The following is a 12,727-nucleotide window of genomic DNA, read 5'->3' on the forward strand; positions in this document are numbered from 1 at the left end:
CTCATATGTTGTTTCATGAAATTCTTCTGTGTCTGCCAATTCCTTTCGATACAGTGACTCATTATATTCTTTCCATCTTCTTTTAATACTTCCTGGATCATTTACCATTCTGCCAAAAGCATCCTTGATAACACTAGTCTTAGTTAAAAACCATGAATGCCATTCCAGAGAATATACAGTTCACGAATAACTTAGTTCATGCCGTCATTTGAGAACATGTATCTGGATGACACTCATTCTGAAGATTGATAGCAAGTCTATTTAATTCAAGACATAACTACCTTAAATTTTATTTTCACACACTTTCATCTTCATTGATGGTTCAAGTATTTTGTCAATATTGGAACAATGTGCCCTTATGTTTTGTTGAATATACTGCTGAACAACCAGTGTACTGTCCATTTCATCAAACGATTCATCATGGCAGTTACAGAAATCTTGAGCTTTGGTGCCTGGTCTATTCCTTCTTAGCACTGCTATTTCCTCCGCCATGACCACAGTGCTGCAGTCAGTACCCAGATGTAGGAGGGAAGGCTGACACCAACTGTATGTGTTTTATACAATCCTTCATATTATTGTTGACTGCCATCAAGTTGAGCACAACTCACAGCAACTCTGTGAACAAAAGACCTAATGCTCTTCGTTAACTAGCGTAGTTTCTCCAAGTTCATAGAATTTCCATAGGCATGTAGTTTAGGAAGTGGATGCCACTCCTGCTTCCAAACCTGTTTTACAACTGGGAGCTCCACCAAATACTGTCCACATTGGTAAGCCATTATGGTATTTGATACCCTAATGGTACAAGGTTCGGCATCACAGCAAACCCAGATTACCTCAGTTCAGCAAACTGACAAGCAGTCATGTACAAGGTAGAATGTTCTTCCATAATATAACACCACTAGTCTCACTGAGTTTAAGTGTTGTCAAGTCGAATATGACTCATAGCAACCTTATGAACAAAGACCTGAACTCTGTTCTATAATTAATTTCTTTATGTTTATAGAGTTTATAGATTAGTTAGTTGAATGAAAATTATTACCAAGCCAACAGACTAACAGATAAAAATTCTTGAGCTTCAGTGCATTTTGGGGGAGTACCTCGCCTTACCACCCTGTACTGGACTGGCCCTAGCATGTCTGCTGTCACCATCTGTTCCTGTACTGTCTACATGTGAGACATAGTCTCTGATGTCATAAGCTGCAGGTGAAAGCCACCTCTGATGTCACCACATCTGCACCATACCATCATCCATCCCTGTACTGGACTACATGCCCATGTGTGAAAACATCCTCTGATATTATCAGGTCTGTATAATGTCATCATCCATCCCTGCACTGGACCACAAGTGAACACACACCCCTCGTGTCACCATGTCTGCTCTATGTTCCCACTTGTACACTAGACTAAGTGCAATAAAACTCCCACAACTCTCCCTTAAATCTCCTCAGCATCCTCTGAGGCAGACTTTGGTACCCTCATACTACGTAGGTGTTATTATCTATCTGTGTCTGTAGTGATGGGCAGCTTCTCAGACTTCTGTCAGGATGGACTCTTGTGTTGTTAAAGCAGAGTAGGGAAGAGTAGGCCCTTGTGACAGTTGTGTGGAGATGGCCCCACTTTCTGGTGGTGAAGAGGCAGGAGACAGGCCCTTCAATTCAAGTTCTGCAGAACGGGGCAGTCACAGTCACTGAGCTCACTCTAAATGAGAGTGTTTATGGCCACACAGTTTAAGAAACTGAAAAAAAAAAAGTAGATATTTTCAAGGCAGGTATCCTGATATATCATTCATATACATTATATTTTATATAATTAATTACCACTGCTCTATGCCTATTATCACTCCATCTTTTCATGCTCTCATTCCTTCACCCACAGGCCTCACTAACTTCTGCTATTCCAGTGATTTCCCCCCCCTTTCCCTTTTTCCTTTCTCTTTTAAACACTTACACATCTCTTACTCTGTTATCCTATTTTCACAATAGTGACCGTGTGCAATATTTGACTATTTTTAAGAAGTCTCAGGTCAATGAAGTCCCAAATGCTTAACTAACTATATAAGCCTATAATCTATAACATTAACAGTTCCATCTGTGGCTCAGTTCACGAATTACTCTACGGCTTTTTAGTTTAGTAATTCACTAGAAGGTCCTCCAGAGACTCAGACAAATCAGGGGAATGACTCAGGTGTCTGTAGGTATGCAGGCTGATTTTTTGTAGGAACTGGTGAGCAGTGGGCCAGGTTGGATGCATAGCTGACTGGGCCAGGTTGGATGCATAGCTGACTGTCTACTATTTCTCACTCCAGACAACTTCTTATCTTCCAGTAGGCTTCGGCTAAGTCTATACAGTCTTGCTGCCAATCCTGTGTTGGTGTTTCACACACCTCACAGTGTGGAATACAATCTCTTGTACTGATCCTACAGCTGTTGACGACTTGCAAGACCACAGTTAAGTAGCTCGAGATCATTCCCTCAGCTGGGGTCTCTCCCAAGTTATATAGAATTTTATAAAATAGTTGATCCTTAGTGCTGCACAGTATTCCATTGTGTGAATATACCAAAATTGTTCATTTGTATGGTGGGCATCTGGGCTGGTTCCATTTCCTTGCTATTGTGAGTAACACTGTTATGAAACAGATGTACACCATACAGAGAGCTCATAAAAGAGCACAATGCTCAAGACAGACACTCTATTAGACAACTAACTATTGTTGGGTTTTAAGAAGACTTCAGGGGTACAGGATGGCTTTGATGGAAGCATCAGCAGACTAGACACAACCAAGGAAATAATCAGTGAAATGAATCAAAAAAATGCCCCTGAATGAAATGCAAAGATCCAGTAAGCTCCAAGAACGAGTTAAAGATCCAGTAAGCCCTGAGAATGAGTTAACAAGTTAGAAACACAAGAGTACTACATGAAGGCACAATATAGTCAAACTCTAGAAAACCAAAGAAAAGGAAAATCCTCAAAGAAGACTGTAGGAGAGGGAAATGAAGCACATATTATTAATAAAGACATAAGGGTAAGAGTTACAGATAGAATGCTCATCAGCTACCATACAAGCAAGAATAAAATGATATGGAATATTTTAAGTTCAGCTAAAATCCCAGTGACTAAGAATTCTAATTCCTGTGAAACTATCTTCAAAAATGAAGGAAAACTACAGGTGTTTCAGGTAAGAAAAAGGAAAGAATTACTCTGCAGCAGAGTAAAGGAAGAACATCAAAGAAATAAGTGAAGGTAAAAGGAAATCCTTCATTTTTCTTATTTGATCTAAAAATAAATGTTTAAATTAATAACCCATTGTCACTGAGTTGATTCTGATTCACAATGACCCTCTAATGGTATTTCAATCTTTACAGGAGCCTGCCTATCTTTCTTCCAAGGAGCAAGGAGTGGATATTAATTGCTGACCTCTTGGTTCAGCGGCCTAACATATAATGTATTATGCCACTGTTGGTGTTGTTAAGTGACACTGAGTCAAGTACGACTCATAACAACCCAATGAGCAACAAATTTGAACCCTGTCTTATCTGGTGGCATCCTTATCAAATCTGATATACTTAATCCCATTGCTGCATCCACTGTTGTCAGTTCATCTGGTTGAGGGTCTTCTTCCCTTTTGCTGACTACCTTCTAAGCATTGATGTCCTTTTCTAAGGAAGAGCCTTTCCTAACATGCCTAGAATATGTAAGATGAAGCTTTACCCTCCTTGCCTCCAAGGAGCACTTTAACTGCACTTGCGTTAAACATACTTGTTATTTTTAGAATCCATGAGACACACAGGACTCTTCTCCAACACCACAGCTCAAAGGTATCAATCTTTCTTCTGTCATTCTTATTTGCATAGCAGGTAACTGAAAGGGCCACGGCTCCAATATGGAGCACCTTAGTCTTCACGCTGACATCAGTGCTTCTTAGTAGTTTGAAGATGTCCCTGACAGGAGAGGGCTATATGTCTTTTGATTTCTTGACAGCTGGAACCAAGGCTGATGATTGTGGATCCTAGCAAGAGGAAATAACTGACAACTCCAAACTTTTCTCCATCATGATTCTGCCTACTGGCTCAATGGTAAGAACTTTAATTTTCTTGATGTAATGAAGCAGTCTCTTTGGCCTTCTGTAGCAAGTGCTTCACATCCTGCTCACTTTTGCAAGCAAAGTTGTGTCGTTTACATAAGGATGATTGTTGATGAGTCTTCCTCCAATCCATAAACCACATCTGTCTTCAAAAGGTCCAGCTTCTGAAATGACTTGTTTAGCATATAACTAAACAGGCATGGAGAAAGGATACTACTGGATGCACACCTTTCCTGATTTTAAACAATGCAGTTTTTTTGTTCTATTTGGACAAAAGCAATTAAGTGTTCTGGGATTCCAATTCTTCCAAGTGGTAGCAATAATGTGTTATGATCCATACAGTTAAATGCTTTTGCATTGCCAATAAGACACAAATGGACATTTTTCTGGTATTCTCTGCTTTCTGCCAAGATTCATCAGGCATGAGCAAATATATCCCTGGTGTTACAGCCTCTTCTAAACCCAACCTGAATTGGCAGTTTTCTGTCAATGTTCTAGACAATTCTGAATAATCTTCTGCATGTGATAGTAATGATACTGTTTGAAAATTTCTGCATTCTGTCGGATCACCTTTCCGGGGAACGGGAACAAATATGGATCTCTTCCAGGCAGCTGGCTAGATACTGAGAGGTTTACCAAATTTTTTTGTGTAGGAACAAATCATGATGAAGTTTTACCATTGTTGATTCTAAGGACCACATTGGTGGCACTACCTCTAAGATACCCTTTTTTGTTCATGTGGTAGTCCATGGAAATTTTATATACTCTTCTCCAATAACATAATTCAAAAGGCACTAATTCTTCTTTCATCATCCTTATTCACTGTTCAACTTTCAGATGCATAGTAAATAACTGAAAAGACAAACCTGAGTCTTTAAACAGATATCCTTGTTCTTTAGCATTCTAGAAAGATCATTAAGAACAGAGTTTCCTAATGCACTATGTCTTTTGATTTTATGACCAGGTAGCTATACTCCAATTTCCTGGCAGAGACTAGTAAGCACACCCAGAGTTAAAGGTGTTCCTTGGTAGTCCATCAACTCCAAGGGCCTTTTTTTTTTGGCAATGCTTTTAGTATAGCTTAGACTTCTTCATTACCATTGGCTCTTAATCATAAGCAACCTCCTGAAATTTTTCAGTGTTGACTAATTCTTTTTGGTACAGTGAATGTGTAGTCCTTACATTTTCTGTCGATACTTCTTTCAATCAAGATTTAGTAATCCTTCTGTACTGGAGTTTGAAGACTGAATCTGTTTTTCAGTTCAAGCTGAGAAATGATTAAAGTATTCTTTCCTTTCTATTTTGAACTCCAGTTCTTTGCATATTTTGTTATAATGCTTTGCTTTTTCTCAAGCTTTCCTTGAAATTTTATCTTTTTAAGGTCAAAATTTCTTGCTTTGGTTCAGCCTTGTTCTAATGTAATTTTCTGAGTCTCTTCAGACATTCATTTTGGTCTTTCTGTCCTACCTCTGTAACGACCTTTTGCATTTTTCATGGATAGTATCACTGATGTCATCCCAAAACATCTGGTCTTTGATCATTAGTATTAAATGCAGAAAATCTATTCTTGAGGTGATTTTAAAATCAGGTTAGATAGGCTCAAGGTCTATTTTGGCACTCTAGTGGCTTAGTGGTATGGAGTTATACTGCCAACCCAAATGCACAAAGTTTGAATCCACTAGCAGCTCTGTGGGAGAAAGACAGGCAATCTCCTCCCATGTGATTTACTGCTTCTGAAAACTCGCTGGAGAGTTAGCTATGAGTTGGTTCCCACTGGAGAGTACACAAGACTTCTTTTCATTTTCTTCAGCTTCAATTTGAACTTATACATGAATAATTGATGATCTATCCAGTGAGCCCTGGCCTTGTCTTGGCTGATGATACAGAGCTGATTCATCAATTTTTTTTCTCCACAGATGTAGTCAATCTGATTCCATTTGGTCCATCACGTGAAGACCATGTGTATAGCTGCCCTTTATGGTTTTTGAAAAAGGTATTTGTAGTGAATTGAATTTATATTGATTGTAATCATTAACACTGGTTGTAAAACCTTGTATCATCTGACCTTTAGCCTCAATTCTATCTCCAAGTCTGTTGTATTAAAACCAGTTGTTATCAACTTTTGCATTCCAGTCTCAATTATTATTACTACATCATCATTGAATGCTTGATCTATTTAAGAACACAAAAGTTGGTAGAAATCCTCAATTTCATCATCTTTGGCTTTACTGGTTGGTGTGTATATCTGAATAACAGCTGAATAGCTGGTCTTCCGTGTGTGTGTGTATAGATATAGCCTATCACTCACATGAAAAGCTATACAACATATGTGAAAACCTAGAGAAAATGGACAAATTCTTAGAAACCCACACCCTACCCAAACTGTCACGGACAGAACTAGCTAGACTCATCATAAAAGAAGAAATTTGGTGGGTCATAAAATCATCTTTAACAGAAAAAAAAACTCTTGGCTTAGATGGTTTCATTAGTTAATTCTACCAAATATTCAGAGAACTGTCACCAATTCTATTCTAATGATTTCAAAATATAAAAAAAAGAATACTCCTAGAGTCATTTTATGAAGCAAGAATGACCCTGATACCAAACGGGCAAAGAAATCACTTAAAATTACAGATGAATTATCTCATGAACAGAAGAATCCTTAACATCGTATTAAATAGTATCCAGTAATACGTCAAAAGACCAATAAAATAAAATGTAATTAATAATAGGCATGTAAAGATGGTTCAAAATAAGAAAAGCAATCTATGGAATCTAACACATCAATAAAGCAAATGACAAGAACTACATGACTATATCAATAAATGCAGAAAACGTCTGTGACAAATGAAATACCACTTGCTGATTACAATAGCCAAGAAAACACGAACAGAGTTATTTCTTCAATATAATAAAAAGTATATACTGCACTAAAACCAGAAGCCAATATCATTTTCAATGGAGAGAGAATAAAGTGATACCTTATGAATGAGGACCACCAGGCAAGGATGCTGATTATCATCACTTTTATTGAAAATTGTACTGGAAATCCCAGCTAGAACAATAAGGTTGTTGTTGTGTACTATCAAGTCAGAACCAAATCACAGCTGACTCTCTAGCAGGCTTTCTGAGGCAGTAAATTGAATGGGAGAAGACAGTCCAGCTCTCTCCCACAGAGCAAGGTAGAATTCCTTTGCCTTTGGGATTGCAGTGCAGCTTCTTGCCATTAGTCCAACAGGGCTCCCTTGGGTAAGACAAAGGAAATAAAGAAAAAAAGGAAAAAAAAAGACAAAGGAAATAGAGGTATCCACACTGACAAAGAGGAGGTAAAATTATTTCTATATGAAAATAATGATAGTATACATAGAAAACCCTTAACCTCAACCTAAAAAAACAAAACAACAAAGAAAACACTAAAAAGGAAATAAGCCATGCATTTATAATAAACAGCCAACCACAAGTACTTAGAAATATATGTAACTGCAGACACAAAAGAAAAACTACAAAATACTACTATAAGCAACAAGAGAGTAGTCAAAAGGAAAAGTATTCCATGTTTTATGGATAGGAAGATCAAACATCATGAAAATGACAATCCCACCAAAAGTAATCGGCAGGTTCAAGGCAATCACAATACAGGTACTGATGTCATTCTTCATAAGCAATTTAAAATTTCATATGGAAAGGAAGAGAGCCCAGAATAACCAAAGCTCTGCTGAAAAATAAAGTAGGAGGACTCACACTTCTTGACCTCAAACCTACTACACAATCACAGTAATTAAGCAATATGGTACTGATACAATAACATGCACATAAACCAATGTAAAAGAACTGAGAACCCAAAATGGTCAACGGATATAATCTGACAAGGAAACAAAGCCCATTAAATGGGAAAATGACAGCCTTTAAAGAACAACTGATGCCAGCAAAACTGGACATCAACCTACAGAAAACAGAAATAGGATCCACATCTCATTCCAAACACAACAATAAACTCAAAGTGGATCAAAGAGCTAAGGGTAAAACAAAAAAACCCCATAAAGATAATCAGAGAAAACACAGCAACAAATTTACAAACTCTAGTCTATGGCACGAACACTGCTATTGTTATTAAGTGCCACTGAGTCAAGCTATGACCCATAGTGACCCCAAGAACAACCAATCTAAAATCCTGTCCTATCTTCACAATTTCTGACACACTTGAATGCACTGCAGGACTCACTATGTCAATCAGCTGGTTGAGGGTCTTTCTTTCACCAAGCAAAAGCAAGGTTGAGAAGACTTGAGAACAAGACTGTATCATCTGCATAACACAGGTTATTGATGAGTTTTCTTCCAATTCTGATGTCACACTCCTCTTCATAGAGTCCAGCTTTTTGAGTAATTTGTTCACCATATAGATTGAATATGATACAACCTGAAGAACTCCTTCCTTAATTTTAAACCATGTAGTGTTCTCTCGCTCTGTTTAGACAACAGTCTCTTTGTCTAGGCATAGATTTCACAGAAGTACAATGAGGCATTCTAGGATCTCCATTCTTCTCAGTGTTAGCCATAATTTGTTGTGATTCAAACAATCAAATGACTTTACATAGTAAATAAAACACAAATAGATATTCTTTTGGTATTCTTTATATTCTTTTAGCCAGGATTCATCTGACATCAGCAATAATCCTTGGTGCCACAGTTTCTTCTAAATCCCACTTGAACTTCTGGCAGTTCCCTATCTATGCACTGCTCTAGCTGTTTTTTATACAGCAGAATTTTGCTTCCGTGTGGTATTAATGATATTGTCCTATAACTTCCACATTCTGTAGGATTACCTTTCTTGGAAATGGGAATAAAGATAAACCTCTTCCAGTCAATCAGCCAAGTAGCTGTCCTCTAAATTTCCTGGAATAATCTGCTGATGGCATGAAGGACTCCATATGTTACCTGAGACATTGTCAATGGTATCCCATTCATTCCTGGGGTATTATTATTTGACAAAGCCTTCAGTGCAACTTCTTCCTTCACAACCAATGGCTCTTGTTCACATGTTACTTCCCAAAATTTTTCAATGTCAGTCAATTCTTTTTGGTACTGTCACTCTGTGTATTCCTTCCATTTTTTTTTATGCTTCCTGGATCGTTCAACATATTGCCCATAGCACCTTTCAATTTGTAACTTGAAGCTTAAACTTGTTTTTCAGTTCTCTGAAAGCCAAGTCTTTTGAACTTGCTTTTCAATGGTGTGAACACATTTGTAAAAATATCCAAAAGAACATAATCAGGTGAGGATTAAATCAAGAAATGGGACCTTCTAAAAATCAAATCCTTTTGAGCCCAACACCAGACAAAAAATATATTTGATAATGACATTTTAGACAAGGGACTCATACCTAAAATTTACAGACTACTACAGTACCAATAGGTTTTTTGCACAGAGGGTTTTCGGAGGCCCGCTATTTCAAAAGTGGATGGCCAATCCTTCTTCCTAGTCTGTCTTAATCTGAATGTTCAGATTTAGAGAAGTATCAGACAAACCAGCGTTTTACAGAAAAGTGAAAGATTTCCCTTATTGTGGAGTTAACCATTCGTATCAGTATCATCCTTGCTCTTGGCACATGTGTCTTTACTCACTTATTTCCCTGCTCCACCATCTGCCAGGATGTCCACTCCCTTCAACATCCATCTCCCGTTGTCCCGCCCTTGATCTGATATCATATCTGAAGCTTCCTTGGCTTCTGTGATTCCAAAGACATCAGCTTCTGACATTTTCTTATGCTGTGACCAGTGTCTCTTAAGTTCAAGTGGCAATGCTTTCTGAGCAAAGGTGATGTGTCCTGTAGAACTGATGACGTGGGCGGAGGGTTTCAAGATCCCTTGGTGTCCCTCTTCTCTGCCTGTCGGGATTCCTTTCATCCTCCCTCTAGGTGGCCTTAGAACAGATCCCGTGTGGCTTTGGGGGATAGAAGGAGAACTGATGCCTTTGAGCTGTGGTGCAGGAGAAGAATACTGAGAGTACCATGGACTGCTAGGAAAACAAACAGATTCATCCTGGAAAGGCTCAAACCAGGCGGCTCCTTGGAGGCAAGGATTCTGAGGCTCTGTCTAACATACTTTGGACTTGTTTTAAGGAGGGACCGGTCCCTGGAGAGGGACATCATGCTTGGTAGGGTGGAGGGACAGTGCAGAAAGGGGAAGGCCCTCTATGAGGTGGATTGATTCAGTGTCTGGGGTAATTGGGGTGGGTATATTGGAGATGGTGCAATTGGCAGAGGACAGAGTTTAGGGCTGTTGTACATAGGGTTGCAATGAGTCGCAAACGACTCGACAGCACATAACAACAAAAACAGTACCAAAGATTGTGAAGATGGCACAGGATAGGACAGGGTTCAGATCTGCTGTTTATAAGGTTGCATTCATAGGTTTGTCATAATACCCATGGAATATTCAGTACTCTTCTCCAACACCACAGCTCAAAGGCATCAATTTTTCTCTCATCCTTATTCACTGTCCAGTTTTCAGATACAAGTGATTAAAAAGATCAGGTCCACTCTAGTCTACAAAATGACATAATTACTCCTCAATAATTTGGAGAGATCCTTGACTGCAGACTTTTCCAGTGCAATATGTCTCCTGATCTCCTGGTACCAAGTGTGTTGATTGTAGATCAAGTAAGATGAAGTTGACAGGTCACGAAGCAAGCATCAACAAATTGAAAAACATATAAATTATACAAAGTATCGTCTCAGATCAAAATGCCACAAAATTAGAAATTAATAAAAAGAAGAAAAAGGAGAAAGAATCATACATTTGGAAGCTGAAGAACAACTAACTTGAACATGAATGGATACTAGAAGAAATAAAAAAAGGAAATTTAAAAAAGTTTCTTGAAACAAATGACAATGAAAACGCAACTTACCAAAATCTCTGGGAAATAGCCAAAGCAGTAATCAGAGGACAATTTATAGGAATAAGCAAACACATCAAGAGGCAGGAAAAACTGACCATTGACTCTCTAAACCAACAGCTACAACAAACTGAAAAAGAACACCAGGAAAACCCGACACCCTCTAAAAAAAAAAACCCTGAAATTATAAAAATTAGAGCAGAAATAAATGCGATAAAAATTAAAAAAAAACCACAACTGAGACACCCTTGGAGCGCCACTCACCGAAAGGAACAAATAGCAGACTCCTAGTCTACGAATGGGCTTTCTTCCCTTTGAGCCTTATCTTTCTTTTGAAACTAGTCATAATGTTAAGATTTCTTTCTTTTTTTTTTAACATTAAAATCCCCTTTGGAAAAAAAACAAACCAAAAAACAAAACAAAACAACAACAAAAAAAACCCCACAATTGAAAGCATCAACAAAACAAGAAGTTGGTTCCTTGAAAAGGTCAATAACACTGATAACCCACAAGCAAAACTAACAAAAGAAGAAAAAGAAACAAGTAATCGTATTTATAGATAAAACAGGCAACATCACAACAGAACCAACTAAAATAAAAAGGCAAGACGAGAAGAGGCACCACAGAGGACCTCCACAATAGCTTCTGACATGCTTCCAGGTAACAAGCCCCAAGGCAGAGCCTAAACGGGTTGGGCCCTCTGGCCGCAATCTATACAGGAGTTCTACAGGACACATTACCTTCCCTTCGGAGACAGCACAAGTAAACTTAAGAGACACTGGACACAGGAAAAAAAAATAAAAACTCTCTGACAAGCTGTCAAGTCATGGGTCGGACAATGGGTCATTAATTCTGAAGGCATTTGGTAGAACTGAGGTGGTATCCTCCTGGAGGGTGGAGCTGGGAAATAAGTGGGTCAAGGCACTGGGCTAAGGGCAGGGGCTACATTGTAACTAACAGTCAACTCCAAAATGAGGGATTAATCTTTCACGACTCCACAAATTGCTGTCTGTCAGATACTCCTCTAAGTCTAAACATTCAGATTAAGACAGACTAGGAAGAAGAACTGGCCATCCACTTCTAAAATGGCAGGCCTCTGAAAACCCTATGTACAACACAACACACGTAGACAAACAGAAGGGGCAACCTAGGTAGAACTATCAAGCATGGAAATACAAAGGAAGAGGAAGAGATGTAAGCAGACACTAGTAACTGGAACACGGAATGTGAGAACCACGAATGTAGGAAAATTAGAAATTGTTAAGAAAGAAATGGAACGCATAAATATTAACATACTAGGCATTGGAGAGATGAAATGGACTGGCATGGGGCATTTCGAGTCAGATGGTCACATGATATATTATTCTGGAGATGAAAAGGTGAGGAAAAATGGAGTTGCTTTCATAGTCAAAAAAGAAATTTCTAGGTCCATCCTGAAGTACAACATTGTGAGTGATAGGATTATATCCATACGCTTAGAAGGAAGTCCAGCGAACACTACTATCATCCAAATATATGGACCAACAACCAGAGTCAAAGAAGAAGAAATAGATCATTTCTACCAACTCTTACAGGCAGAGATAGATGGAACATGCAATCAAGATGCATTGATAATAATGGGTGACTGGAACGCAAAAGTTGGGAACAGGGAAGAAGAATCAGTAGTTGGAAAACATGGACTTGGTGAAAGAAATGAAGCTGGAGATAGAATGATTGAATTTTGCACAATCAATGACTTACTCATTGCAAATG

The 12,727-nt window shown here is 38.4% G+C and overlaps 1 protein-coding gene across 2 annotated transcripts in view; it reads right to left on the reverse strand.

The window, feature by feature from the left end:
• The window catches only part of NR2C2 (nuclear receptor subfamily 2, group C, member 2), a 70,715-nt gene that overhangs the window by 47,491 nt on the left and 10,497 nt on the right, over positions 1-12,727 (reverse strand). Inside the window, exon 3 of one of the 2 annotated variants that reach the window (XM_006901044.1) lies at positions 4,452-4,475. The exons of the other annotated variant lie outside the window; for it this stretch is intronic. Coding sequence (XP_006901106.1) covers positions 4,452-4,475 — 24 coding nt within the window. The remainder of the gene's footprint in view (positions 1-4,451; positions 4,476-12,727) is intronic. 2 annotated transcript variants of the gene reach the window in all.

This window comes from Elephantulus edwardii, unplaced genomic scaffold (assembly GCF_000299155.1).
Source record: "Elephantulus edwardii isolate Elephantulus edwardi_28Jun2011 unplaced genomic scaffold, EleEdw1.0 scaffold00306, whole genome shotgun sequence".
In the NCBI taxonomy this organism is placed as follows: domain Eukaryota; kingdom Metazoa; phylum Chordata; class Mammalia; order Macroscelidea; family Macroscelididae; genus Elephantulus; species Elephantulus edwardii.